The 26,980-nt window shown below is 40.3% G+C and overlaps 1 protein-coding gene across 1 annotated transcript in view; it reads left to right on the top strand.

The window, feature by feature from the left end:
* The window catches only part of LOC119914724 (collagen alpha-1(XXVII) chain B-like), a 67,803-nt gene extending 41,577 nt beyond the window's left edge, over nucleotides 1-26,226 (top strand). Inside the window, exons 16-62 of the mRNA XM_038734203.1 lie at nucleotides 1,329-1,382; nucleotides 1,674-1,718; nucleotides 3,187-3,240; nucleotides 3,652-3,705; nucleotides 4,049-4,102; nucleotides 4,188-4,241; nucleotides 4,599-4,652; nucleotides 4,793-4,837; nucleotides 6,554-6,607; nucleotides 6,706-6,750; nucleotides 6,829-6,882; nucleotides 6,971-7,024; nucleotides 8,421-8,474; nucleotides 9,212-9,265; nucleotides 12,570-12,623; nucleotides 12,873-12,917; nucleotides 13,595-13,639; nucleotides 13,913-13,966; nucleotides 15,420-15,473; nucleotides 15,859-15,912; nucleotides 16,072-16,125; nucleotides 16,214-16,267; nucleotides 16,405-16,512; nucleotides 16,629-16,682; nucleotides 16,790-16,897; nucleotides 17,004-17,057; nucleotides 17,188-17,241; nucleotides 17,632-17,688; nucleotides 17,797-17,850; nucleotides 17,936-17,989; nucleotides 18,118-18,171; nucleotides 18,910-18,963; nucleotides 19,241-19,348; nucleotides 19,950-20,057; nucleotides 20,263-20,370; nucleotides 20,499-20,552; nucleotides 21,962-22,024; nucleotides 22,112-22,165; nucleotides 22,246-22,281; nucleotides 22,413-22,430; nucleotides 22,519-22,554; nucleotides 22,661-22,687; nucleotides 22,824-22,874; nucleotides 22,945-23,113; nucleotides 23,207-23,316; nucleotides 23,441-23,659; nucleotides 23,775-26,226. Coding sequence (XP_038590131.1) covers nucleotides 1,329-1,382; nucleotides 1,674-1,718; nucleotides 3,187-3,240; nucleotides 3,652-3,705; nucleotides 4,049-4,102; nucleotides 4,188-4,241; nucleotides 4,599-4,652; nucleotides 4,793-4,837; nucleotides 6,554-6,607; nucleotides 6,706-6,750; nucleotides 6,829-6,882; nucleotides 6,971-7,024; nucleotides 8,421-8,474; nucleotides 9,212-9,265; nucleotides 12,570-12,623; nucleotides 12,873-12,917; nucleotides 13,595-13,639; nucleotides 13,913-13,966; nucleotides 15,420-15,473; nucleotides 15,859-15,912; nucleotides 16,072-16,125; nucleotides 16,214-16,267; nucleotides 16,405-16,512; nucleotides 16,629-16,682; nucleotides 16,790-16,897; nucleotides 17,004-17,057; nucleotides 17,188-17,241; nucleotides 17,632-17,688; nucleotides 17,797-17,850; nucleotides 17,936-17,989; nucleotides 18,118-18,171; nucleotides 18,910-18,963; nucleotides 19,241-19,348; nucleotides 19,950-20,057; nucleotides 20,263-20,370; nucleotides 20,499-20,552; nucleotides 21,962-22,024; nucleotides 22,112-22,165; nucleotides 22,246-22,281; nucleotides 22,413-22,430; nucleotides 22,519-22,554; nucleotides 22,661-22,687; nucleotides 22,824-22,874; nucleotides 22,945-23,113; nucleotides 23,207-23,316; nucleotides 23,441-23,659; nucleotides 23,775-23,921 — 3,102 coding nt within the window. The 3' untranslated portion in view covers nucleotides 23,922-26,226. The remainder of the gene's footprint in view (nucleotides 1-1,328; nucleotides 1,383-1,673; nucleotides 1,719-3,186; nucleotides 3,241-3,651; nucleotides 3,706-4,048; nucleotides 4,103-4,187; nucleotides 4,242-4,598; nucleotides 4,653-4,792; nucleotides 4,838-6,553; nucleotides 6,608-6,705; nucleotides 6,751-6,828; nucleotides 6,883-6,970; nucleotides 7,025-8,420; nucleotides 8,475-9,211; nucleotides 9,266-12,569; nucleotides 12,624-12,872; nucleotides 12,918-13,594; nucleotides 13,640-13,912; nucleotides 13,967-15,419; nucleotides 15,474-15,858; nucleotides 15,913-16,071; nucleotides 16,126-16,213; nucleotides 16,268-16,404; nucleotides 16,513-16,628; nucleotides 16,683-16,789; nucleotides 16,898-17,003; nucleotides 17,058-17,187; nucleotides 17,242-17,631; nucleotides 17,689-17,796; nucleotides 17,851-17,935; nucleotides 17,990-18,117; nucleotides 18,172-18,909; nucleotides 18,964-19,240; nucleotides 19,349-19,949; nucleotides 20,058-20,262; nucleotides 20,371-20,498; nucleotides 20,553-21,961; nucleotides 22,025-22,111; nucleotides 22,166-22,245; nucleotides 22,282-22,412; nucleotides 22,431-22,518; nucleotides 22,555-22,660; nucleotides 22,688-22,823; nucleotides 22,875-22,944; nucleotides 23,114-23,206; nucleotides 23,317-23,440; nucleotides 23,660-23,774) is intronic.
* Nucleotides 26,227-26,980: the final 754 nt, after the last annotated feature.

Below are 26,980 nucleotides of genomic sequence, written 5' to 3'. Positions count from 1 at the left end.
AGCTTAGGGTGAAGACAGGTCACTTTTGAAGAAGGGAAAGTGCTGACATAGAGACGTATCAAAAAGAAGTGGAAAGGCTTTCTGACTAGCAGTACCACTTTTTTTATATTCCTTTGTTTCTCTCCACCCTTTGGGAGTTCTGCAACTGGGGTGGCAGTGTTTTGATATGATGGATATTGAAAGGGTTGTTGTACTTGCCAGGAATTGAACCTGGGCTGTGGAAAGCTTTAATAATAAACCAAAAAATCTAATTACAAACATTATATTGTATAATATATTGTATTTCTTAATACATTTCTACAGGTATATGCAGGAAATATGTGATTTAGAGGGACAGTTAAGTGTCAGTGGGCCCTCTAGAGGTCTGCTACTCTGGAGCCATAGAACAGATGCTGTTGTTTATTTTGAGGGAAATCTCTCCAGTTAAATCCTGAATTAAACCTTTTATTCTCACTTATTTGAATGCATTAGATTTCCCCAGCTGAAGAAGAAGAAACCATTAACCTTTCAACTCTCAATACCAAATTGAGTGACTTGTTGTTGAGGGACATTTCTGCAGTGCGTAATTCAACAACATCTTCTGTCACACATGCAGCTACTTCAGGACAGTACGCAGTGAGACAAATATTTAATACAATGAGTCAAGGCCACCCTGTAGGGCTTTGCTAGCAGAAAATGCAGAGCAGCAGAGAATGAAAAAAGATAGCTACTAGCACCCTGTGATGCTTCTCTGTGGAGAGGACACATAGTACAAACGATTTCATGAACATGGCCACAATATAGTCTCCTTTCCTCTCACATGCTGACAAGAAAGCAGATAATCCAATGTAATCAAGTCTTTAATCACTCTGCATAATTGGTCCTTACTGAATGAAATGAAATCCAGTTTCCTTTCTATTACGACTGCAATCTTGCTCTGTCTTTCTTCTGCCCCGGAGCGTGAATCCCAGTACTGGTTCCTTTTCCAGTGATGGAACAGATGTTACCTCAAGTGTTTGTTTGTTGCATTCACATCATTTGATTCAGGCTTTCTTTCGATGAAACACAATCTTGGCGCCAGCCTGCAGGACCTATCCCTTATCTCTCAAATGTGGTTGTATATTATGATCCATTGTTTTGTGTTGCGCAATGTGATGGCTGCGTGGATAGTCTGGAAGCCAGACAATGAAGCTTATTCTTACAATTAATGCCAAAGTGAACTGAAGTGCTCTTGTGTGTGTTTGTTGTATGAAAGTCAGGGCTTTGAGCCATGTGTTTATCTGTACTTTATGCATAGGATATCACTGAATAAGAATATGTTTCTTATTTATCCCTTCTTCTGGCATCAGGGTGATATGGGACCTTTGGGAGAGATGGGCCTTCCAGGACCTAATGGACTGAAGGTAATCTCTCACACACACACACACACGCACACACACACACATATGGAAACTGTTACCATTACAGTCTAATCTTGTATTGTCTTGTTTGAACTGCCTTTTAATTATATTATGTGTTATATGATACAATAGAATGGCCAATAAGAAGAGTTTGGAGACATCTGAAAAAGTTTATGAGAAAAATTTGCTAGTGATTGACCTCCTCAGTGCACTGTTCTGTTTAGTAAGTTGAGGGTGAAATGAGGTTTCTTTTTGTGGGTCCCTTTCTAACCCAACTGTTGGTGCTTGTTCCAGGGGGTGCCCGGAAATCCAGGAGAACCAGGACTGAAAGGTGATAAGGTGATCTGAATATTCCTGTTATTGGCCTGTGTTTGAGCAGCATGTGATGGATATGTACTTTGCATCCTACTGTAGCCGTCTCTGTCCAACCTTTAAACATAGAGCATGATTTCATTAGGCCCCAACTTCAACCACACAGACACAAACTTCTGATTATTATTTTTTACTCAAATAAAGCATGAGATTTGACAGGTTTCTCTAATTTTAATAATAATAATATTGGTCTTCCCTTTGTTATTTCTATTAAAACCATTGTGTGATATGTGTGAAAAGAATCTACACTTACCCCACTTTCATTTTTAGACAGTAAATAGTGTACCAGTCTAGTAGTAGTCTGTTGAATGAAGTAAAATAAATAGATGGACATTTGGGAAATACATTTATTATATTTTTGTTAAGAGTGAGATGATAAGATCAATACCCCTCTCACATCTGATTGTTCAATATTAAGCTGGAGCCAGTAGTTAGCTAGTTTAGCTTAGCAACTGGAAACACTGTAAACAGGGAAACAGCTAGCCTGGCTCTGTTCACAATCTATACTTCTAAAGCTCACTGATTATTTGTTTAGTCTGTTAAAAAAAAAAGTTACTGGGGTTTATGTGTAGGGACTACAGTATTTCTTGGCTGGGCGCAGTGATTTCCCAGAGTCTCTGCAACCTCACAGTGATGACAAAACTCTAACAAGTCACTGCACCTGGCTAAGAAATAGTCCAGCACATTTCAGTTTATGTGCAAATTAAACAAACAAGATATAAAGTGTGTAGTTTTAGACGTTTTGGTAGGCTGATTATTTTTACTTTTAGACAGCTAAGTGTTTCCCCCTGTTTCCGGTGTTTAAACCAAGCTAAGCTCACTCCAGCTCCCTACAAATCTCATCTAAAGGTGCTTTCACACCTGCCTCATTTAGTTTGCTTAAATAGCACTAGAGTTTGTTTTCCCCCTTGGTGCGGTTTGTTTGGGTAGGTGTGAATGCAGCAATCGAACTCGGGTGCGCACCAAGAGCGGACCAAACAAGTGTAGTCAGGTGTCAGGTGATGTGTCTCCTCTTAAAAAATGTCCATTAAAATAATCAAGCCTGGAGGAGATAAAATCAGAAATTACTTTATGCAGATTTGCAAACAACAGACAGATCTTAGTGATGTGCGTTGAATAAAACATTTTAATTTGTAAGGAGCCTACTCACTGTCTGTGATTAATAATCTGTTGAACACTATTCTCTAAAAACGAGGGTGTACAGATTGGTGTAATTGCTATCAGTGCATTTCATAAGACAGATTGACAGCACATGAAGAACTTGGATGCAATGGACTAGGTTCATTGTGTGTGAATGATCATTATGTACAGACCTGTCTTTAGTATTGTCTGTTGAAAAAGCTGGATGTGATTGGTGAAGTACAAAGTTACCATTCCCCCTAATGTTCTTCATTTCTCTTTCTTTCTGAACATACCTTCCACCTTCCTGCATCAGGGTGAAGTTGGGATTCCTGGAGAGCAAGGGGAGATTGGGTACAAAGGAGACAAGGTAGATCACCATTGCAACACATATGTAGATGTTAAAAATGTTCACACATCCTATAACCCCCCATTCTCTCTCCTCATCAGTTTCTGCACTGCATACTATCTCCAACACACACACGCAGAGTTTCACAGTCTTTGTTGCAGAACTATACCCTTGCAAAATGACTTAGCCAGATGTGTGCTGTCTGGCTTATGGAAATTCTTATGTAAACCCTTCTCATTTGTCTGTGTGTGTAAAGCAAAATCTAACCCTTTTAGCATCATAGAAAAGAGTGATCCCAAGAGATAACAGAAATACTGAGCAGTCATGCATGTCTAATATCTGCATCCCTAGAAAATAAATCAGGGTTCTGTTTTTGCTTATACTGTCTGACTGTCTGTCTTGTATTTAATGTGTTGTGTTTGTATTGGACAGGGCATCCAGGGGGCTCCAGGGTTACCAGGCATCCGTGGGAAACCAGGACCACAGGTTAGCTCCGGCTTTAATGACCAAGAATTAGATCAAAATATCGACAACATTTGCAATACTTTTCTGTTCAGCATACGGCTACAGCCAGCAGCCCATTACCTTAGCTTAGTATAGAGACTGGAAACAAGGGGAAACTGTTGGCCTGGCTCTGTCTTAAGGTAACAGCATCTCAGCACTTCTAAAGTTCTATAAACTGTCTTCTATTGAATGGGTAGATTTGCAAGGGGTAATGGTCTTCTCATCTGACTCTCAGCAAGAAAGTGATTAATGTATTTCCCAAAATATCCAATTATTTCTAATAAATATAAGACATTTCTCATGTTCTTGTTTGTCTTTGGCACAGGGCAAACTAGGAGAGAGAGGCCCTGATGGTGCACCTGGACCGCCAGGCCCTGAGGTTTGTATTTACATTGCTGCATTTAATGTGTAAGTCTGTATTTCAGACAGACAATAGCAAGCATGTTTTTCATTGATCATGACAGGGTTTCCCAGGTGACATGGGACCACCAGGAGAGAACGGCCTTGAAGGACCAAAGGTGAGTAAAACCATCATCTTGACAATGCTAACATGCTGATATTTAGCAGGTGTATACATATATATAATGTTTACCATGTTTACCATTGGTGTGTTAGCATGCTAACATTTGCTAATTAGCACTAAAAGCAAAGTACAGCTGAGGCTGATGGGAATGTCATTAGCGGCATTTAAGGAAAAGTCAAAGCCGAAGTCCGAAGGATTCATCCTCTGGGGACTTTGAATGTCTGTACAATATTTCATGGATATCCATCCAATAGATGTTGAGATATTTCAGTCTGAAATATGCTAATAAAACGTGTTTGCTACATTTACCTTTACATGTCAGCATTAATTTGACTGCTTTTCACCCATTCAGGGAAAGATAGGGGCCAGAGGTTTACCAGGGCCACGAGGGGTGCCTGGCTTGGAGGTAAGACACCACTCACATAAGAACAACCCCAAAGCGCCAAAAGACATTAAAAGTTTTACGCCACATGTATTCTCTCTGCTGAGGGCAGCTTTATGTCCCCAAACATAACTCATGCTACGATCAAAATCATCTGTTTCCAGGGAGATGAGGGCCCGATCGGACCACCGGGCACAACAGGACTCGAGGTGAGTTATTAGACACCTGGTGTTGTTTGGCTGGGGAAAAAGGAAGGAGAGAGAGCTGATGGGAGGGATCCCTGTTATCACAGAGAGTCTGAGTGTGTCTGTGTGCACTCATGTAAGTTTGCATGTTTGTTTAACATATCGTTTGTATGTCTGTAGTAAACATATCAGAGAGAGAGGAAGGGACTGATGGAACTGTAGTATGAAGCTAAATCTGTTTGCATGCTTTGCAGTAAAACAAACTCACTCACTTTATGCCAGCCATTATTTTAAATATATTCCTTACTAAATCATGTCGAACTCAGCCACCTATACAGTATACAGTATAATTTAAATCTTATTTGCATTTTAATTATGCATCTCAAAGTTTGTTGTGCCACAGTGAGAGTTAATCTGACATTTATTTGAGTGTATGAGATTGATTATCATTATGGATTTATTCTATGGTTTGCATTCAAGAAAAGATGTAGATATGTGTGGCTGGAGTTTTATGGAGGTTGTTAGGTCTTGTTTTTGGGTGATAGTCCTGTCACATCGGACTGCATGCAATTTATTTTTGTGGCCACCAGGGGGTGATAACTGCCATCACCATGTTTATAGGTGACAAGATTTATAGCTGCTATAAAGTGCTCGAAGATGTAAATGGGCCACTGCAGAAACATAAGACTTATTGACTATTTCTCACATGCTGCATTAAATGACAAAAAATGATCATTACAATTATAGACATGCTTTCAACCAGGAACTTGTAACAGTTTTTTTCATTATCCCAGATGTTACAAGTTTTTCTTCATCAGTTTATCTTTTACTTATTCCTACTCTACCACCCTGTATTTTCTTTCACTCTAGCCCCCCCCCCCCCCCCCCCCCCCCCCACACACACACACACACTCACTCATCTCATTCTCTACCTTCTCCATCTAAGGGGAAGTGGTGTATTACTCCTTCAGGAGCTGTGACTGATCTCTGGCCAGGTGCCACAGGTCCTCCTACTACTCCACCTCTTCCGTCTCCTCAGCCAGCTGTCTTTTAGCTTCACTGCTCTGCTCAGAATGACCACCTCTGCCTCTTTTTCTTTTTTACCATCTCCCACACCTTCTCAGTTGCTCTTCATCCCTCTCTTAGTGCAATTTCACTTCTTTCTCTAAGTATTTCTTTCTTTCTTTGGTTAATGCGGTCAGTCACAGACATAAATCTATATCAGGTGATAAGAAGTCACAAATCCTGGAAAGCTCATATTAAGTCTCAAGTTACTGCAAGAATCTGTTTTTACTGTGTTTTTCTCAGTGAAATACAGTTTTAGCCTGTGCTGTCTTATGAAAGCTGCCAGCCTTTCTGGAGTGAAACTTTGGAATTGTTGAGTCACTCAGTCTTTGGGAGTTTGGCTTGGATATTTGTGACCTGGAGTTATAGCTGGTAAAACGAAAAGCACTTAGCCCTCCTCTTAACCTCGGGACTTACTGTCTGTGCAAGAGGAACATTATAGTCATTGAACACTTCCACAGCCTGCCAAAATGTACTGTCAACATTACCTGCACATGCCATTGCATATTTCGCCGGCATGTACAGTGAGCAGCAACAGCTGTCGTTGTCAAACTCAAAGGAAGCAGATCCTTTCTATTCATCAAGAATATGTGATGAATGTTAATGATGCATTAACGAGCAGGTGTATGTGTGGATAATTCACTCTTCATTATTCTATGTTAATTCCTTTTTCAGGGTAGAATGGGCAGAAAAGGATTTCCTGGGAAGGTTGGGCCAGAGGGAGTTAAGGTGAATAAAGTCAATAGTTTTTTTTTCTCTTTTTCTCAAAACAAAATATTGATTTATTTATTTTAAACAAATGACCAATAATATGTGTTTCTCTGCAGGGAGAGACTGGTGTCACAGGAAAAGTTGGACTCATGGGAGAAAGAGTAAGAAACCCTGACATAGCCACTTCCGTTTTTCAAAATGTCCATTCATCCGTCCAACATTGAGTCTCTGTATTTTAGGGCTTGGTGGGTTTCATCGGACCTGTGGGAGAGGCGGGACTGGCAGGAGAGAAGGTACAATAACAATTTTCCATGTAAATGGATTGTTAGATGTTCTCACAAGGTGACTTTGAAGACTGAAGTTGTGTTCATGTGTATTTAGGGGGATCGAGGGGAGATGGGCCTTCCCGGACCACCTGGAGAAAAGGGAACAATGGTAAGAAAAATGAGCAAGGCAGAGTGGAGGGATTTTTTTTGGAATTTTGACAAAAGAGTAACATTTGAAATGCTTAAATATGAGTGTACACATGTTTTTCTGGGTGCCTAAGAAATGGTCATTTTAAACTAAACTGTGTGTGTTATTCCCATGGGAATATACTGATGTATGGTATTACGTCAATACCACAAGAAAGGGCAAAGGAGGCTCATCAATCCTTGGACGTTTTAGGGATGTGCTTTTTTCGGCAGTGGTTTGACACTCAGCAGGAGGTCTTTTTCTGGAAAAAGTTGTAACATTGGTTTTAACAAAGGATGAAATAGATTTAATGGATCACTTCCAATGATTTACCTCCTTGAGGCCACAGGAAGTGCTGACTTCTCATTCTGAAACACCAAATGCTACTGGGATTTGCTCAAAAGAAACGAAGAAAGAGGGTGACTTATTTTTAGACATCTATCCATATTGTCTGCAGGACACTCAAGTGCCACTAAAGGTCCTGTCGCACACCCATTTTGCTCTTTCAAACAGAGCAAGTGGCTTCTCTGTCATGTAGTGTTTTATCTGATGTGGGCCATCTAATGTATACAGTATGACTGGCTGAAGTGGATTAGAATTTAGCCATCATTCTCGCTGGAACAGACAGAAGTTTCCTGCTGGCTGACGGCCAGAGAGATGGATTTCTCTCAAGACTTAGCCACACACTCACACACTTATAAGGAAGTTCTGTGTTGTCCCACTCTCTCAGCTGTAAAACAGAAACAGACCCTCTGGAAAGGACTGCATCATATAAAGGGAAGGGAGCTGACCAGCAGACATCTATAGCTGCTAACAGAGAGCTCATACTGCAGGCATTTATGATTTAACCCCATGGATGCATGAGGTCAGAGCTGCCTACTGTGCTATAAGTTTGCATATTGGCTAGATTTTATTGCACTCAGCTGATCTGAGTGGTCTGACTGAAAATACTCCCCATTACATAGTTATGCTTTTACAAATGGTCCGGCCAAAAAAATGAGGTCCAGTAAAGGAGAAAGAAAAGCAGCCAGAAGCAGTATGTTTTCAGATATAAAATCATCTCCTCAGGCTGTCGGTTTTTCTATATTCCCCATTGTCTCGTATTCTCACAGTAGATGTGGTTTCCAGTGTGCAGAGCATTTCTGCAGATGTATTTTTGGGCTTGTGCTGGAGTGTGTTTGTATGTGTTTGGGACTGAAACCAGTTTGTTAACTCAATCTGTGTGTATGTAGAATTCAGAATTTACACATTTGAAAACTTGCGTCATAGTTTTGTGTCGCAAAAACAAAAAATCCTTAATGTCATTATTGTTCCCGGATCCTTACTCATATTGTAAATTGTAATCTATGCTGTGTGTGTGTTTTTGTACATATGATAGGGTCACCCAGGGACACCAGGTGAGACCGGGCCTACAGGACCACCAGGAAGACCAGTAAGTCACCACTTCTTTACTTAGTTTGCACTTTCTCCCTTCTTTTCACTTGATTATCTTTGCAGATGATAGTGTATAGTCAATAAGCTGTGTGTTTATCAACATCAGGGACTCCATCTAGGTTTTGCCTGAGGCTTAGGGTATCAAGTATGGTTGTGTCAGAGAAAACTGACAAACAATAACAGCTAAAAGGCTAACAAAGATGTCTTTCTCTCTGTGTACAATGAGGTACCTATCAGAGGTTGTAGATGATAGTAATATGCAGTATTAATAACCCACAGTCTGCAGCAAAGGTTTCTCTGAGCATGATGAGAGCTGGCAACCTCCTGCTGAACCTGCATTACCCTCCTGTCAGTCAAAAGCCCAACACCTATAACCAATTAGAGGCTACCCCTGCCCTTCGTTTCCCCTTGTTGTGTCCTTGCCACGGCCAGGTTTGATAGAGTGCGGGGCTGAGCATTGGTTGAAGGTGGGGGCCACTGAGGCACCAAAACAAACATAAATATGGGGCTCTGGGGTGCAGCAGGACAGGATTCCAGAGCTGGCCCTTTAATTGGTGTGAGTGACAGTTCTAACAACAAACCCCATAGTGTGTTCCCGAGGTCAGGCTGCCCCCCAGGGTCAACAACCAAGGGGCTCTGTGCTCTGTCAGTGTAAACCTTTGTTTTATCTCTCTTTCCCTTTTTCCTTTCCCCCCTCTCTTTTCCTCTTCCTCCCCCTTTTCCTTTGTTTGTCAGGGCCCTCCTGGAGCGACTGGGCCAGCCGGTACCAGAGGACCCAAAGGCTTACGAGTAAGTTTGAAGTTTCACACCTGTTGTTTTTGCCGTTGAGCTGTTGACTGGTATGCTGCAGTCAGCGTTTGATAGTTCCCAGCCGTAAGAACAGGTCATAAAGTTTGCAAAAAAGTGTAGATGCGCATCACTTTGGTGTATAGGAGCTGTTGTTTAGCCATTGGAAAAACCTTAGGAGGTGAACATAATGAAGTGATATGGCACTGCCTCTGAACTGAGGTCATATGTGTTTAATGGACATGGCCGCTTGCATAACAATCTTGGGTTCCGAGTCAAAGTATGAGTCTGTTTCATCCGTTTCAGACGTCAGTGCTCATTATAAGTGTTGGAAGAGCTCCAGTGATGTAAAACAAACAGCTCATTTTCTTTGTTCCATGTAAATGGAGCAATGGATACTCGTTATAGGAAGGAAGGACCTGCAGTCAACCCAGCTACATGACATTTGCCTTGGAAAATGTAACCTGGCTTTTGTGGCTATCCTAGAGGATGCTTTGCAGATACATTTCATAAACTGGGGAAATAATATTTATGTGAGGCTTAGCGAAGGCTTGCTTCCAATAACTGGAGCCTTTTTAGAATCATCCATGGAAATACAACTCAGTTTTAATATTTTTTCTAAATGTGCTAAACTTTCCAAAGGAGGAGATTAAGGTGGACTTATTTATTGTCATTTTTCATCACATGAAAGACATTTAAAAGCCTCCAGAAGGACGGTGTTTCACATTAGCATTACACTAAACACATTGTGCCTGTACTGTAAATCACTGTGTGTTGCAGCTTCCACGCTAATATGATAGATGGTGTGATAATAAAAATAACTTAACAAAATGATTGAATTGAAATTATTGCAGAATTTTTGAGTTGACAGTCACAGGTGTTACTGATAACATTAAGTGTTGTTGCATTCCATTTAGGTGGCTCACATAAGTGATTGGAGCAGTCAGTGTTATTAGATACACCTTCGCTTTTACGGTTAAGACATGTTTGCTGTGGGGTAAAGTGGCGTAAATTTAAAATGAAATTCTTGCTCACCAAGGGTATTAATGTGGACTCCTTTCGAGAACTTTTGAGAACGAGAATGGCTGTAACTATGGCAATGATGCTGAACACATTAACATTTATGTTTTTGGGGTTAGTTTTGCTTGACAGAGTCACACCTCAGCCTTTCCCAGCACTATAGTAACATCCTTTGTCCTTTATTTGCGCTCTTGTGGAGTTCAAACACCAGTCGGTGACCTTTTTCAAAGGTTTTCAAAAGATGTCTTTTATCACTGTGGTCCACTGAGCCAGCTGGAAAGTGGGATGAAATAGCATTGAGCTTCTCTGTCTGAGGCGTCAATGGGAGATGGGCCTCAGTGTGGTTGGCCTGGACACACTATCATGTCTCCAGCTGTGTTTTCAATTAATACTAATGTCAGCAGCTTCCACCGCCAGTAAATCTGCCTGCTGCTACATGACTTATGTTGGGTAGTCCGAGCTTAGAAACCTGAGTGTAGCAAGCCAGAAGACATAGCGGTGGTTCTCTCAAAGGCATAAATGTGTGCAACCACAGAAACACACTCGTGTCTCACCCTACTCCCCAACCACACACGTCTCCACAACATATGCTTATAGAAATAAAGTTTTCATATATCCTCTATTCATCATTACGGAGATGCTAAGTGGACTAATCCACTCACTGAAACATCTGTAAAATTCTAAGCACTATAAAGTCAAGGTTAAGACATTCAATGTCTCTTTTGATAAAACAAAATGGAGGACATTTTTTTCTCAATGTTCAGCACAAAGGACTGCGTCATTTTCTGCGTGATTTCAACTCTGAATAAAATTTTAGTGCTGAATGAGACTGCGTACAACTTTTACACACACTTCAACACCATATGTCTTTTAGATGTGAGCTGCTTGGCTTGAGGCACAAGACCTTAATGTTGACAGCAATGTTAACATCTGGCCTCACTCTGAGAAACATTGGCACTGGATTGTTTTCCAGCATGGAAATATTATAGAATCAGAGACAAGAGATAAAACCAGAAGCTAGCACCACTTTCGTCTCTCTGTTTTTCCTGTGTTTATGTGTTATTTGCTTGTAGAAAGCCTATTTAAATTTGTGGAATCAAATTTGAGGAAGTCAGCTATGAGGAATCATCAATCTGGCTAATCATGCTTTCTGTCTAATAAGTCCTCATGACGTCAGACCTACAAATCCTCAGCTAATGTTTTAAATATCAAAGAGAATATTAATCTCATTATCTCTCTATTGCGGCAGTCTGTTTATTATTGAGCTGGTTTAAATAGATGTTTTTGATTGTTTTGAATCATGCTCTTGGTGTTCCTTTTAAGCCTTTGTTTAAAAAAGGTCAGATGCTTGTGTTACAAATTAATGTAACTCAGTGTAATTAATTAACTTTGCATAATATTTGAGTGAACGTTTTTTTCTTGGGGCCTGATATTGTGAAATATTTTTTCCTACACATAGGCTAATCCAGCTATGTAAACGCAAGCAGCGGGTTTCAGGTACCCCAGACAGGAATGTTAATGAGTGCTGCTTATCCAGCTCTATGTATAATAGGCTTATAGCACTTCAGCTAGTGGAGTTCTTCACGGACTAAACTCCTACTGTGCTCAGCCATCAGCCACTCACACTCCTGTGTGGCTGTGCCATGTTGTATTTGTTTTCTACTTTATGATCCTGAGAAAAAAACCCAGTAAGCACTTGTTATTCATAATCACTGTTAGCTATGATTGAACCACAGAGTATCATGCTATCAGCCACTGATCTTCAGTGTCCAGCATCTTCTACAATATAGATGAGAAAGGTTGTACAGGTACAGGTGCAGAGCAGATGGACTGTATTGGTCCACTGCCTGGCTCCCATTTTTTTTATAACTGCTCACTGGACTAGTAGGCCTTTAAGCGCATAAGACTGATTATGTTTGACAGTTGCACCTTTGTAATCTAAACAGTCAGACTGTTCTGACAGTATGTGTGTTTAAGTGTGAACAGTGTGTATCTGCGTGTGCCCAGACTTCGTGCCCTGATTCTAATATTAAAATCATGCCAGTCATACCCCAGTAACTCTGCCTGCTATGTGACAACCTATAGAGTAACTTGTAGCTGTTCATACATAATGTACTTCCTTATTTACTCTGAAAAGTTTACTGGCACAGCGACCCTCACACTGCCTCTGACATGGGGGTATTATTGGCATCAATGCACAGAGATGTTTATTTACAGTATGTTGCTGGCTGTCTGGCTGTGTTACAGTGACCTCTGTTGGTGAAATGACAGCTGTCTTGTGTTTCAGGGAGCGATAGGGCCTGACGGTCCTACAGGAGAGATGGGGTTAGAGGGCAAGACGGTAAGAATTCTGATCTGATTGTGCGCATTTATTGTAATTTGTTTGTTATATAACCCTTGACACATTCATTTAATAGTGTAAAAATTATATCCTCCAGCATACTTAATAGATTCTTAAGAGGGACAATGGATCACATGCACCAAAAAGAGCAAATTGTACATCTTCTCCATCCACTCAGGAGGCAGGAAATATATAATAAACTGACATGTCTCAACGCACGACTATCTCTCATCCTTCCCCTCTCCGCAGGGTCTTGATGGTCCTCCAGGAAAATTAGGTTTCTCTGGACCACAGGTAAAGCACTGGGGTACTTTTCCACTCCTTCCTCAACAATATATTTTGGTGCTTGTGTTCCTCTGGAGAGGCGAGGCATCAGAATGATTTAGAAGACCGACATGATACCAGCATTGTGGAGGCTCTGCATATTACTGTGGAGGAGAGAACTGGCCTTTGGAGGTTTTGTACAGACTGTGGGCCAGATTTACATATATGACATTTGAAATGAATGGTTTTCTGCAGGGCTCATTGGTGGGATTTGAAAATATTGATCTAGCCTGGGCATGTATCACTGAAAATTTGAGTAATCGGTATGTATAGAAAGGTTTGTAAATCTAATGTAGTGGAGGTCAATACATCAGCTTTAGGGGAAATATTAATATATGGAGAAAGTCATGGAATGACAAAAACAAGATATACAAAAAAGACCTGTATCTTATCAAACAACTGCACTTGCAATTGAAAGTTAAAATTTAGTGGCCACAACTCTTTCCCTCTTTATTTTGTACAATGGTCTGATACTGTTCTTATATCTGAAGTGAAGCACAAAGCCTCAGTAAATCTGGTCCTACATGTAAATGTATTTTCTTTGTCAAGTACTGTATTGTATTGTATTTGTGAGCATCATAGATGCTAATGAATCCTGATCTAATTGATCCTGTCTTACATATTTTTCCTTTTACTGTCCCTTACAGGGTAAGATTGGAGAGACAGGGGAAACTGGGCCTAAAGGTTTTCCTGTGAGTTCACTATTCTCACACACAGAAATAATATACAAATACTGTACTACTTAAGAGACTTAGATGCACAGATGGACCCCAAAACAACAAGCTTAATACTCCACATACTGTATAATTGCTTATGCATCTGTATGTATTAAAAGCCTGACATGTGCTGTTTCTGTGTAAGTGCTATAACTTCATAAAAACTATACACGTGTACATTGTTTTATGAATACGAGATGATATGTGGGCATGTGCATGTATTCTGAATGTTTACCTTTCTGTCTCCAGGGCATCCAAGGGCCCTCAGGACCTCCAGGGGACAAGGGAATAGCAGGCGAGCCGGTATGACCGTTAAACCCTCTCTCCATCCTTTCAGATAGTTCTGTCCCGATTTCTCACATTATCTGAATCTTTACGCCTCCCCTGACATATCTTGATATCCTCATCTGCCTCAGTCTTTTTCCCTCTTTCTCTTTCTCCTTCTGATTTTTTGTTTTGTTTTGCTGATGGCCAAGTCTAAAGTATTCTTCTTTGCTCATCAAACTTTTCCTCTACCTTTTTTGAGTTTTATTAGATTGTCTTTGGCAACAAACATCACCCTGGTCCTCTCTGCCCAGCCCTGATAGCTCTAAAATATCACAGCCAGTTTATGAGACATATTTTAGTTGTTATTAAAAATATATTCGCATGTATAAAATGTTTCCTCCAGAGCAGCCAGAGAATTGTCTAATCCACATCTGTTCAGTTGTGTCAAGAGAGTGAACAGCAAGCATGCTGGGTGACTAACTGAATAGGTTGTTTTTTGAAAAGGAAACAGTTTATTAATAGATGTGCAAAATAGCTGGATTTGCAGGGAAAACATGTGTGATTATTGCCATGATGGATAAAAACTTTCCTGGTAGAGATTAGCTGTACTTCTCTTGGTTTTATTTTATTAGCACTAAAAAGAGGCAGATCACAAAAAAGACAGATTAAAAAATGTGTTTGCATACACACAGATTTTATTTAGAGACCAGTATTAGAGACAGGCACCCATTCCCTGTTCGGGTTCATTGGTGTGATAGAATCACAGGCTGACATTCTCCAGTTTCCTATTAAATAAACAAGGCCCTCTAGCCATTACTATCTCAAGGGTACGCTTGACTTGACTTTGAAGCAGTTTACTTCATACAGCACACCACAACAACTGTTTATATCTAGAATAGTAAAGACAAATGTGTGAGAGACTGAATTTCCAATGTATTTGGGTTTATAGTGGTGTAATTAGCATTTAAATAAGTAATACACAATTGACAGTTTGTTGAATACATAGTTTGGATTTAGACAAGGTATTGTGGTTACCTATAAATAAAGATTCAATTACAGTGGACACCAAGGTTCCCTTCTAATTGTTATTTTGTCTCATCTGTTGTGCTGAACAACTGCTTTTCACAAATAGACAATACACTTCTGAGTCCTGCTATTAACTTTCTTTGGGCTCGTAAACCAGCAATATAATTTAGACCACACAGTTGACTTCAGTTATATTGTTACTATTGTTTGGACTGGATGCAAGTCAACCAGGGAGCAAACGTTATTCATATGCACTGAGATTAAGAAATACTCATGGAAAAGCGCCAATGTTTTAGAAGTATAATTAGTGACACAGTTCAGATCCAAACTGTGTACACATGGTTTACAGATTTATCTGCCTTTGGCTCATCCTCAACATTAGAGATTTCCTATTTTTTGTACTAAGCTCTGAAGTTGTTTTTTAGTGTGATTATCAATCAATTATTTGCGTTGTCATCTATAGGGGTCACCTGGGCCACCAGGGACTGTGGGACTGTTAGGAGAAATTGGTCAAAAGGTGAGAGATTTTTAAACATGCTCACACACTTGCAGACACACTCGCATGCATATCCCACATGGATAAGGCAAACTGACATTCGCACACACACACAAAGGGTATTGTGAAGACTAAATGATTAAGTATGTGACATCTGTTGTTCACCCTACACCACTGACTCAGTAATGCTCTCTGATTTAAGTAATCTGTCCAATTATAAGTAATTAACCCACATTACAAAGGTGTCCTCTTTCTCTTTGTCTCTCTCCCCTCTCTCATGTCATCACGTAATGGGACTCACTCCCGACATATTGTTCACATCTCATGCCAAAGAGTCATTAGCCCTTAGGTTTTATCCAAAACCATTCAGCATTTTTATTTCTCCATCCTCTGCATGTTTATAAAGGGTCCTCCAGGCAAGGTGGGGGAACCAGGACTGCCAGGCGAGACAGGGGAGAAGGTGAGACAATATATTGTTGCAGTTTTTACATTCACCATAAAGTTTTGTATAAACTATAGCATGCCTGATTTGATCCAACTACATTGATAAGTATAAAAAACAAAGTAAAATACACAAGAGAGACTGAAAGAATATTGTCTGTGCCCTTGTGTCTATCAGGGAGCCATCGGACCTGCTGGGAACATCGGAGAGCAGGGACTAATGGGACAGCGGGTACGTTTATCAGTATTAAGCTATCAAATATTTTGGGTTCATATTTGTCCAATTGTTCATTTATGTGTGTTTTTGTGTGGGATCACAGGGAGAGGCAGGCCTAGAAGGAGAAGCTGGTCTAGCTGGTCCTGATGGAGCCAAGGTGACGTGTTTTCCCAAAATGTCATTGATGTCGTAACTCCATAACCCAGCCAAATGCTGCACTATTAAACTTAATCTTTTTTGCATGTTTGAGTTGAAGAAAATTAAATAGTCATGTTTTTATGTACATATATTCAGGGTGAAAAAGGTGACATGGGTCCAGAGGGTGACAATGGAGAAAAAGGTGAAACTGGGCTAAAGGGAAAGGAGGGCCCACCTGGAAGTCCTGGACTCAATGGCATCAGAGTAAGTCCTGTCTCTTTCTGCTCAAATTCATACATATTCAGATTTTTGTAAGCTGCCTCTCACAGACTCTTAAACCCTGTCTTAGGCTGTTTCTTAATTTTATTTTCTTTCTGAAGGGTCCAGAAGGCAAACCTGGCAAAATTGGGGAAAGAGGCAAACCAGGGTCAAAGGTATTACCATCAAATCATCTCTGCTGGCAGTTTTAGCATTCACACTCAATGACATAGAAATGCTGTGTGGTCACCTATTCTGTAACTTATCATTTGTGTATATTTAGGGTGCGAAAGGTCAACAAGGTTACCTCGGGGAGACTGGGCTGGTGGGGAAGACTGGACCACCAGGGTTTGTTGGGCCAAAGGGGTCCAGAGGAACCATTGGACACGTGGTAAAGTGGAACAGTAATGATATAGATATTTATCATTTATTTTTACGTTTGAATGCCATCTTGTTCTCTAAATTGTATAGAGTGACACAGTATTTGTTCCCTTTAGGGAGCTCCTGGTCGAATGGGTGAACAGGGGGAACCTGGTCTTGCAGGTTATGAGGTAAGCTTATCTTATTAGAAGCAAGTGTCTGTATGTGGTTGAACACTAAAATATTAAACAAGCCTGTTACAGTTATTTGCATTTGGTGTATAATTTCACATAATATGATTTATTGTGTCTGTCTTTGCAGGGCCATCAGGGAACGCAGGGGCCCATGGGGCCTCCTGGACCAAAAGGTGAAAAGGTACACCTCGTTCACTTTACGTGTAACACTGATGTCTTGTTCTTCCTCCTTATCGTCAATACCTCAGTCTGTTCCCAGGATATCCCAGCACCTGTTTGTATTGACCACAAATCACCGGAAAGTACAACAATAACACTAAATGTGTTTCATTGAGCTATTAAATAAGCATCCCAAAATGCACATCTCTCTGTAAACGGCTTGTACTGATCAACCTTGCTTTGATACTTAAGTGCCTTCATTAAAGACGACACACTGTTAATGTATCATGGCTTTGATTGTACATAAAGTACATATGCAACATTTTAGGAGATGTTTCAAAACCTAGATACAGTGTAGTGAAACACCAGGGATGAAAACATCTAAATGTTCTCTGTTGATTTTTATCTGCAGGGTGAGCAGGGAGATGATGGGAAAGTAGAGGGCCCTCCTGGTCCTCCAGGTGACATAGTAAGTCACACCTGACTTACTTTTCTTCCTCCTTCTACTATTTGTCCGCTATAAGCTCCCAGAAATCAAATCATTAGCTATTTACACATACATTTCATATTTTACCAGGGTCGTCCAGGTGACAGAGGAGAGAGAGGGGAATCAGGAGATCCGGGGTACAAAGTGCGTACAATCACTCCTGGTGTTGTTAAAATTATTTATTTGGGTATTTGGTTCATGAGGTCAATATTCTGTTACTCCTTCACAGGGCCAAGTTGGTGTGGATGGAGAAAGAGGCAGGTCTGGAGCTCCTGGACAACCTGTGAGTGTTGGACCTTGTGATTCCCATTCATAGCTCTGTCATTATTTCTGCGTAAATAACCGGCAATAACAGGCATGCTCACACGGGTTGTCTATATACGCTTTCATTAACATAACTGGTGATTTCAGGGACAGCCCGGACCTCGGGGACAACAAGGACCCAAAGGGGCCAAAGGAGATCAAGTAAGGATGTCAAAACAAAAATGCATTGTGTGTTAGCTGTGTGTGGTAGAGGGTGATTGTGTCTCTGCGCCCATGCTTAAGCAGATATAGTTTGATATGCAGTACGATTTATTGTCTGTATTGCGTTAGCTTCAGTCCAAACCCTTGGCTGTCCCTAGAAAGCTTTAGATACAATATGTTTAAGCTTTTAAATGAGAGTAAGAAAGAGTAAGTAGAATGTAAATATAACTCAGATAAAAGAGCATTATTTGAACTATTTTTTATCTATTTTTTATCTAAACCTATGCCTTCCAAAAAAAGGACTACAATGGAAATAAGCCATCTGGCTTTATTGTGTTTTCTATCCTTTTGATGGTATCTGTAGCCGGGGTATCGCTTGTTGGAGGTGCCACTTTTATATTTACAATCAGTAAAGAAGCTCAATCAATCAAGCTCAATCAAGAGGTTGCAACAGCATCAGGAGGTCTCTGGAAAAGTGAGAAAGTTAGCTGATATAGCTGTGATCCAACAGACACACCTAGTGAATAGCTCATTAATCAGAATGAAGTTACTGTAATTATATAGTAACACTGTGCAGTCATTTGCCTTTTTTGACTTGAGAAAGAAATGCCACTCTGGTCACTAGTACCTGGCTATATGTTATGGTAGGTCATTGGCAGTAACAAACAATAACCAGCAGATGTGGTAGTGATCAATAATAATCTTATTTCCCCTTTAAAACGTTGTTTCTCTCATAAGGGTCAAAAAGGCAAAAGGGGTCATTCGGGACAAAAAGGAGCCAGAGGACCAGAGGTAAGTCATTGTTTTTACATACATCTACACCTGCTTCAGTAACTTCTATTATTCCATTACAAAAGACAGATGTTTCACATACTCTCAGCCTTTGAAAAAATGACTACAATACTTGGAGTCAGTACTTAAGGCATAAACAAAAGTCATACATAGATTAACTTAGACAAGACATAATTGATTATGCTAGTTTACTCAAGTCAAGACAGATGAAAAAGAAGCCAGTAACACGCTGTCAACACTCGGTCTAGATTTTTGGTAAGTCCTCTCTTCCCCTTAGGGTGGGGGTGGTCTTCCTGGTCCCAGAGGTGTGGTGGGCCGAGAGGGACTGGAGGGTGTACCTGGGGTAGACGGAGTCCCAGGAAAGGATGGCGGTAAAGGCATGCCGGTGAGACAAACAAAGAAATCTCTGGTTCATTAACCATATTTATCCTATTTACAGCTACAACTTTAACTATATCTTTGCTAAAATGCCCTAGAGGCTTAGATATTTATTATGCTACACAGTGGAAACATGTTAGACAGAACAAACAACAACTTGATGAATTTGGTGTGTTTAGAGACCTGTTGTGGTGCAAAAGAAATACCAGGTTTGTCATGAGGGTGGTGCTAGTTGACTGGGGTCATAAAGCTCTAAATGGTTTATGCCCTTGGTACCATGAATGTAATCAGCAAATTCAGTGGTTCTCTATCAAATAATGAGATGTCTTGTGTTAAAGGTTGATACTCTGACTGAGAGCGGTGATAGAAGAAAGCCTAAAGAGTGCCCAAACCAAAAAGGGTTTATCCTCTGGAGAGCATGAATACATAAAGTGACTTTCATGGCACCCTGCCCTGTAGATTTCCTGCTCTGGACCAAAGTAAGAACAGACAGTTGGGCAGACTATTATCAACATTTTAATGCTCCAGTACTAGCAGGACTTAACTTTTGTTTATTGTTTGTGTTAGGAATGAATCTCATTCATCCTGCTTTCATGATATGTACCTAGGGAGAGCATGGTGATGACGGGGTGGTTGGTCTTCCTGGCAAAGCTGGCTCACGTGGTAAAACCGGCGTTCCAGGACTCCCAGGAGAACAGGGGGGCATTGGACCAAAGGTAAATAATGAATTTATAATTATAAGCATTAATAACTGTAATGAAATGCAAGTGAGTGAGCGAAATATAATGCTAGACAAAATGTGCTGCCATGCTAGAGAGATATTGGTATGATGGCCTTGATTATCTGATGAATGTAGAAATAATCATTTAACTTCCCATGAGTCATCTACACAGTCATTTAATTATTTATTCATTCATCTAGGGTGAACAGGGTCTTCGAGGACAGCATGGACCTCCAGGGAAAAGAGGCTTCAGCGGTGGAATGGGACTGCCAGGGCCACAGGGAGACCGAGGACCTAAAGGACAGCCTGTGAGTATTGGCCGGATATACATACACGTAACAACATACAAGACCTGGTACGATATAGTTTCATTACATTTTCTATGTATGTTTTAGGAGATTCTGTGTATCTGATTGTTGACTAAATTTTTGTTCAGGGTGATCCAGGGGAATCAGGATTTCCAGGAATTCTGGGAGTTTTTGGACCAAGGGTATGTTCAACACCAAACAGCAGCACATCTTCAGCAATCTGTGTGCACAGAACAAAACATTATAATGTTACCCACACCATTAAAAACCAGCCTGTGTTTTGATCCTAAATCTTCAACTTTAAAAAGTAGAACTCTTTTCACTTTTCATATAGAGCATATCTGCACCGCACTCTTTGTAATATTAATAAGAGAGACCCAACAGTTCCCATCATGAGCAAAACTCTCTCTTAGTAGTTAGAAACTTTGAACAGAACTATGACTCGGGTGCAATAAGAATGCATACAGATGGAGAGGAACTGGGACCTGGTTCCACAGGAGAGGAGCTTAATAACTGAAGGCTCTGGCTCCCAGCGTCTTGGCCAGTCAGCCATAGTGGCACAACTCAGTTAACAAAGACATATATAGCTGTTATAGCTGCTAGAGCCCACATTACTGTACATTGCCAGCCCCATAAATCACACACATCATCACAAACCAATTGTGATGACTAATGTGACTTTATACATGGTGGTCTATCTTTAGAAAAGCGTTTCTGAACAGTTGGCTTTATCACTCCCCCTTAGTAATTAAATCTGTAGCATCTTCTCAGGAAGTGGTTTAATCTCTAAGTTCTAAGTTCACTTGTACAAACATTGTTTAGGATTCAGGTATAGCCTGGACATTGTAGCAACTGGCATTGGCAAAACGGAGGTTGTCACAGTGACAATAATTACTGTAAATAATGTTTGCTTGTACAAGTGTGTGTTTTCATTGTGTAACGTCTGTTTTACTATTATATAACTATATTTATATATTTACACATACATTAAAGACATTATACTATAACTATTCCAACAGTTCCTTTGTGTGACGGCTTCAGCACATTGTCCATAAGTCTTTCAACATGACGGGCTGTTCTCTCCCATCACCAGATCCCATTTACAATTACACCTTGAAGCAAGCCAACACATTTTTTACTCACTTCCTGCCCATGACCTGTTTGTGTTGCTCCTTTCTGTAACAATCCCACAAACACCAGTTTGAAGACCATGTGTGCTTTGTGTGTCATTTTGTGTGATTTTTAAACAATAACATAACCCCTTGTGTGAAGCAAAGTTTTCCATCATAAACACATTCCAAACCGTGTGTGGTTGAGTGGCATTAAACATCTATTCTGTTGCACTAAAACCGTTACACAGGACGCAAAGCCAGAATCTGTTAGGAAAGATTGGAAACGTCGTCGTCGATATGGAAACAGTTAGTGGATGTCAGATGTTCCATGATGAGATGTAGATATAGTTAGAGAGACAGTACGAGTTAGTGCGCGAAGAGACATGTTGAAAAACTGACAAACAGGTATTGCAGTTTTAAACAAGTGTACAGAGTGTGTGATGGTGAGTGTGTGTTTTATTTATCGCTGCTGTTTCCAGGGGCCTCCAGGTGACTTTGGGCCAAAGGGCATACGGGGACCAAAGGGTCCGCAGGGCGCAATGGTAAGTAAACTAGTGATCTAGATTAGACTGAGGAAATGCATTGAACCTCTTATTTCATTCTTTTTCTCAACTGTTTCTCTCCATCAGGGTAGAGGAGGAGTTGCTGGCCCTATGGGAATTATTGGTCCCAATGGAAGCACAGTATGTTTTATACAGATAAGCACTGACATTTCTCTCTACTGATATTCTACAAACAACTGACTATGTACATCTCTTTACAGGGTCCTAGAGGAGAGAAGGGCAATCGTGGAGAGACTGTAAGTCTTCTTGACTTCTGACTACTTCTGTCCTCTTCAGTTTTACACTTTGTTTACGTTGTCTCTCGTATGAACAGCAGATTTAATGACAATATTCAAGCTGAAAATATGTCTTTTCTCTCTCTTAACAGGGATTGCAAGGCCCAAGGGTATGTATATGTAGTGTGTCTTTTTCTGTTGTTACAAGTCATTTGTAATTTTTATGGACATTTGATTGACAACATATAACTTCATTAGGGATCTCCTGGACCTCGCGGACCCCCTGGACTTCCAGTCAGTTTTACACCTTTATAGGTTTAAGCAAATGGCAAAACAAACATAATGTCATATTCAAGTTGCGTGATGTTGTTGTCTGAATAACTCTTTTTGTTCCCTTTAGGGTCCAATGAGTATCCCTCCATCATTTGTAAGTCATGTTATTTTTGCTGATTTCATTACATCCAATAAGTAGGTCAAATGTACTGTAATGTGTTATCCAGAAGGATACGATGACAGTGGTGAAAGAATATGTATATTACAAAGATTTTGTTCTTTTGCTGCAGAAAGAAGATGGTCTTTTGTTCATGGATTCACACACCCCACTCAGGACTGAGGTTAGTGGAGGATGATGTCAACATGTCAACTTGCAAACTGCATATGCTCATCTTTTTGTCTTTCGTCCAGAATAAGCCAGTGATGGACCTACCAATGCTGGACCAGGGCGCAGAGATCTTTAAGACCCTCCACTACCTCAGTAACCTGATCAAGAGCCTGAAGAACCCACTGGGCACTCAAGACAACCCCGCCCGCATCTGCAGGGACCTGCACAGCTGTGAGCAGAAGTTAAATGATGGTGAGTGTGTGTGCATGTTTCGTTAGAGACAGATATGGAAAGCAATTTGATGTTTAGATGGACTAATTATCCCAAATGTGTTTGTATTTTCAGGCACTTATTGGATTGACCCCAATCTGGGCTGCTCATCAGATACAATAGAAGTCTCCTGCAACTTTACCGGAGGTGGACAGACTTGCCTGAAACCAATAACAGCATCCAAGGTATTTAAGACATAATAACAACCCCAATGATTTCAGAAGTCTACAAGATAATAAAATATAAATAATGGTAAGCATATACCAGACTTGTTAACCAGCGCCTGTTCTGTCTGTTCTGCCTGAGCAGCCAACAATCAGCGTTGGTCGTGTCCAGATGAACTTCCTACACCTGCTGAGCTCAGAGGCAGTGCAGCACATCGTCATCCACTGCCTGAACTTCTCGGTTTGGAGGTCAGCTGAAGATCAGCCGGGTGCCCAGGGGTCTGTGAGATTCAAGGCCTGGAGTGGCGAGGTGTTCGAAGTGGGAGGAGAGCTCGAGCCAGAGGTCATAGAAGACTCCTGCTGGGTAGGGCCAACATGATGTCACCTGGCTTTGTGCCCTTCAGTTGACATCATTCTGGACTTTCACACTTAAACACTTGTTGCCCCAATAGTGACGTTTATGTTTTGGACTGTTTCAGATAAAAGATGGCCGTTGGCACCAGACCCATTTTGTGTTCCATACCCTGGACCCCACCCTGCTCCCTGTGGTGGACATCTACAACCTCCCCAAGACTACTCCTGGCTCCCATTACCACCTAGAAGTAGGCCCTATATGTCTCCTGTGAGGGCTGCAGTGTAAGATGTCTGAGCATGGAGGGATGGACCATCACCCATGAAGGCGTGGAGGTCGGAGCGGTCTCAATCCATGGCAAAATAATCCAAGCGAGTACAAGCCTCCCTCCAAACAGATCCTGCTTCACTCTGCCAAACTCCCATTGGACTGCAGACACGGAGGAAGCACGGGGAGCTGGGGGGAACAAAGAAGAGCTGAGTAGGAGCAGGGGAGTTCTTGCACTAATAGCTTCTCCATACGGCAAAAGCTTCTTCAAGCTCTTCAAGAAGGATTTCCATATTTATGCCCGCTTGGAGGAAAAAAGGCTCTATGCCACACAATCTCTCTAGAACATTGTTAAGTGAAGGGAGACCAAGGCCAAGTTAATTAGAGGACATTATAGTAACTTATTTTTTTAACTGTATACAGTCTGTATACTGTGTGTACTTTTTTTGGAAATACCAGAATTCAATTGTTAGAAGAGAAGAATTAAAGTAATTGGGATCAGTTAAATGTACATATATATGTATGCTTATTATTAACTTTTATACATGTATATCTTATGTAAAGAAATAATCTTCAAGTGCAATAGAAAATGAGAAGATAATTTGATATTTTAAACCTATATGGAAGGATTTTTCAGGGGTGCCATTTTATTTGCCTTTGGTGCTCATCTCCATGTGATCTTGCCCATGTGAATTAATCCAGAGGCAGGCTCATTTTTTTTTTAATTGAGCAGAAATCATATCTGTATTTACTAGTGCTCCAAGTGGGAAATCATGGCTTTCAGTTTCTTCCATAATGCGGGAAAACCAGTGGCACCCAGTCCGCTCTCAGTGATTAACGTCTGAAGCAACACAGTGATGCACACAAGCCGTCCACAAGGAGAGTCAGTGCATTTAATACTTACTACTATACTTATTACTCATACATTATTGAACTGGATGCCACTGATGATTAGGGAGAATATCTGCAGTTGGACAGATTAGAGGTCAGAGTGAAAAGGAGTATGGAGCTCTGGTTCTCAATAGTGTTTTATTAAGTTCTCTACAACTGTGGAGTGTGAAATCAGTTCCTTGCTTCCTTACTTATGATAAAAGATAGGAGGATAATAGTTGTTATTTACTCAGCACCACATGGGACCAGGAGTCTCTTCTTCTACCCTACTTACAGTAGACAGACTACAGGTACAGGCATTCCTTGGAGGATAACTGAGCCACGGGAGAGAGAAGAGTGGGTCCATCAATCAAAATAAATGCCCATCATCTATCCCATCCTCTCTCTAATGCATGGTGCTAGGTAGGTTATCAAAGGTGCTAATGATAGTGCTGTTATTACACCACTTTGCTAAAATATTCTGATGTTTATAGTGCATGCTTGCTTAGAGTAATAAAAAAAAAAGTCCATATAATATATTGCCATAGCTTCCATAATGCACTATAATGGTAATGTCCCATCCAAAACAACAACGTTCCATTATTCAACCATCTGTTGTTAATTCAAGTGTTTTTGTTCAATGCTGCATTTTTACAGAGATGCTTATTCTGATCTATTTTAGAGATAACTATAAAAATTACACAGGGTTTGAAGTATTTTGTAAGAATAAAGTTTTCTTTTTCTCTGTACAAAGCCCCCCCACAGCTGTATGTAATATTTTTAGAAACACAACTAGTGAAGATAGTTTTCTTTGTTGTAGCTGGACACAAGTGTGTATAATTGTGCAAACTTTGCTGTATACAGTGGATCCCCTCTTGCTAATTTAATGTTATTTAATGTTGTTAATGTGGTTGCTGACTGAGCAAATTTCTGTTGGTTGAAGCAATACTACTCTTTCTGACAACTTTATATCAGTTTGCCCAACTGGTCTTGGAGTTTATAGATTTTTATGTGTAAATTTGGGGCTCCAGAGAACAAATGTATTGCAATGTTAATTATCTTTTATTTTTTTATTTTTGTTATTTTTCTTTATGTTGTTTCTCCTCTATGATAATCAATCATGTACTGTACCAGGACTCTGTGCTATATTATAACTTGTGTTTTAAAGAATTATGCAAATATGTGAAAATTATTATTTTTTCCTCTTTTTTTGTAAATCTGTTGTAGACATTAAAACGAGCTAAGAATACCTCACATTGTTACACATGACTTGGAGCAAAGATTTTCTGTTGCCTTTATAATTAAAGCCAGTTTGGAAATATAGCCAAATACAGTAAGTCATCAAACTCTGAACAAACCATTTCTCGTGCCAACATCCTTTATCTGGCATACTGTTTATTCATTGTTCAGTGTCCATTTGTTCAATAAATACATTCAATTTGTGTGTGGATTATTACTTTTCAACTATTCGGATACCTGTAATACTCACAAATAAAATACCTGATCTTAACATGATATCTCTGAGCTTAATAATTCCTAAAGGTACAATTTAGAATTGTATACCTTTAAAATATTTTCTTGCTCTTGCTCACTTACATTCTTAAAGGTCAAAAGTGTCTCTACACATAGAGATAGTACTTTTATAATGGTACCAGATGCCAAGTGTTGTGATGATGACCATATAGGTCCAATCCAATAGGTGGATTGTGTTTCTTCAGTAACTTTTCCGACAAAGGTGACAGATTAACACCAACAGAAATATACTTCATGTGAAGTCGAGGAGTTAAGAGGTGGGGTTGCCTTGTGGGAGGCTGAGGATGTGTTGAGCCTATGGCCAGATTAACCTGTTAGGGGGCCCTGAGGCAAAATTTTGTTGGGCCTCTTCCAACCCTATGTATGGTCTACTTCTGTCTGCAATGTCTATATACCTCTAAGTCACCTCTAAGTGTCCAGTGCAACCAGTACTCCTATGCTGGAATAATGCTTTATTGTAATATAAACTAAAACACTTATCCTGTTTTAACCACATTTTTGACACACAAGCACACACAAACACACACACCACCTAATAATGTAGGACACCTTAGTTGATATTGCATTTTATTGGTGCAAATCTCCTAACACATTTGCAATTAATCAAATTACCAAAACCAAATAACAAACAGTAACCTGAGGCATTTGGGGCCCCTTGTACCG

This window comes from Micropterus salmoides, unplaced genomic scaffold (assembly GCF_014851395.1).
Source record: "Micropterus salmoides isolate LMB-PRFRI ecotype aquatic unplaced genomic scaffold, ASM1485139v1 Ms_hic_scaffold_20, whole genome shotgun sequence".
Taxonomy (NCBI): Eukaryota; Metazoa; Chordata; class Actinopteri; order Centrarchiformes; family Centrarchidae; genus Micropterus; species Micropterus salmoides.
Note: the sequence above shows the minus strand (reverse complement) of the source record. Positions and strands in the feature narration are given on the sequence as shown.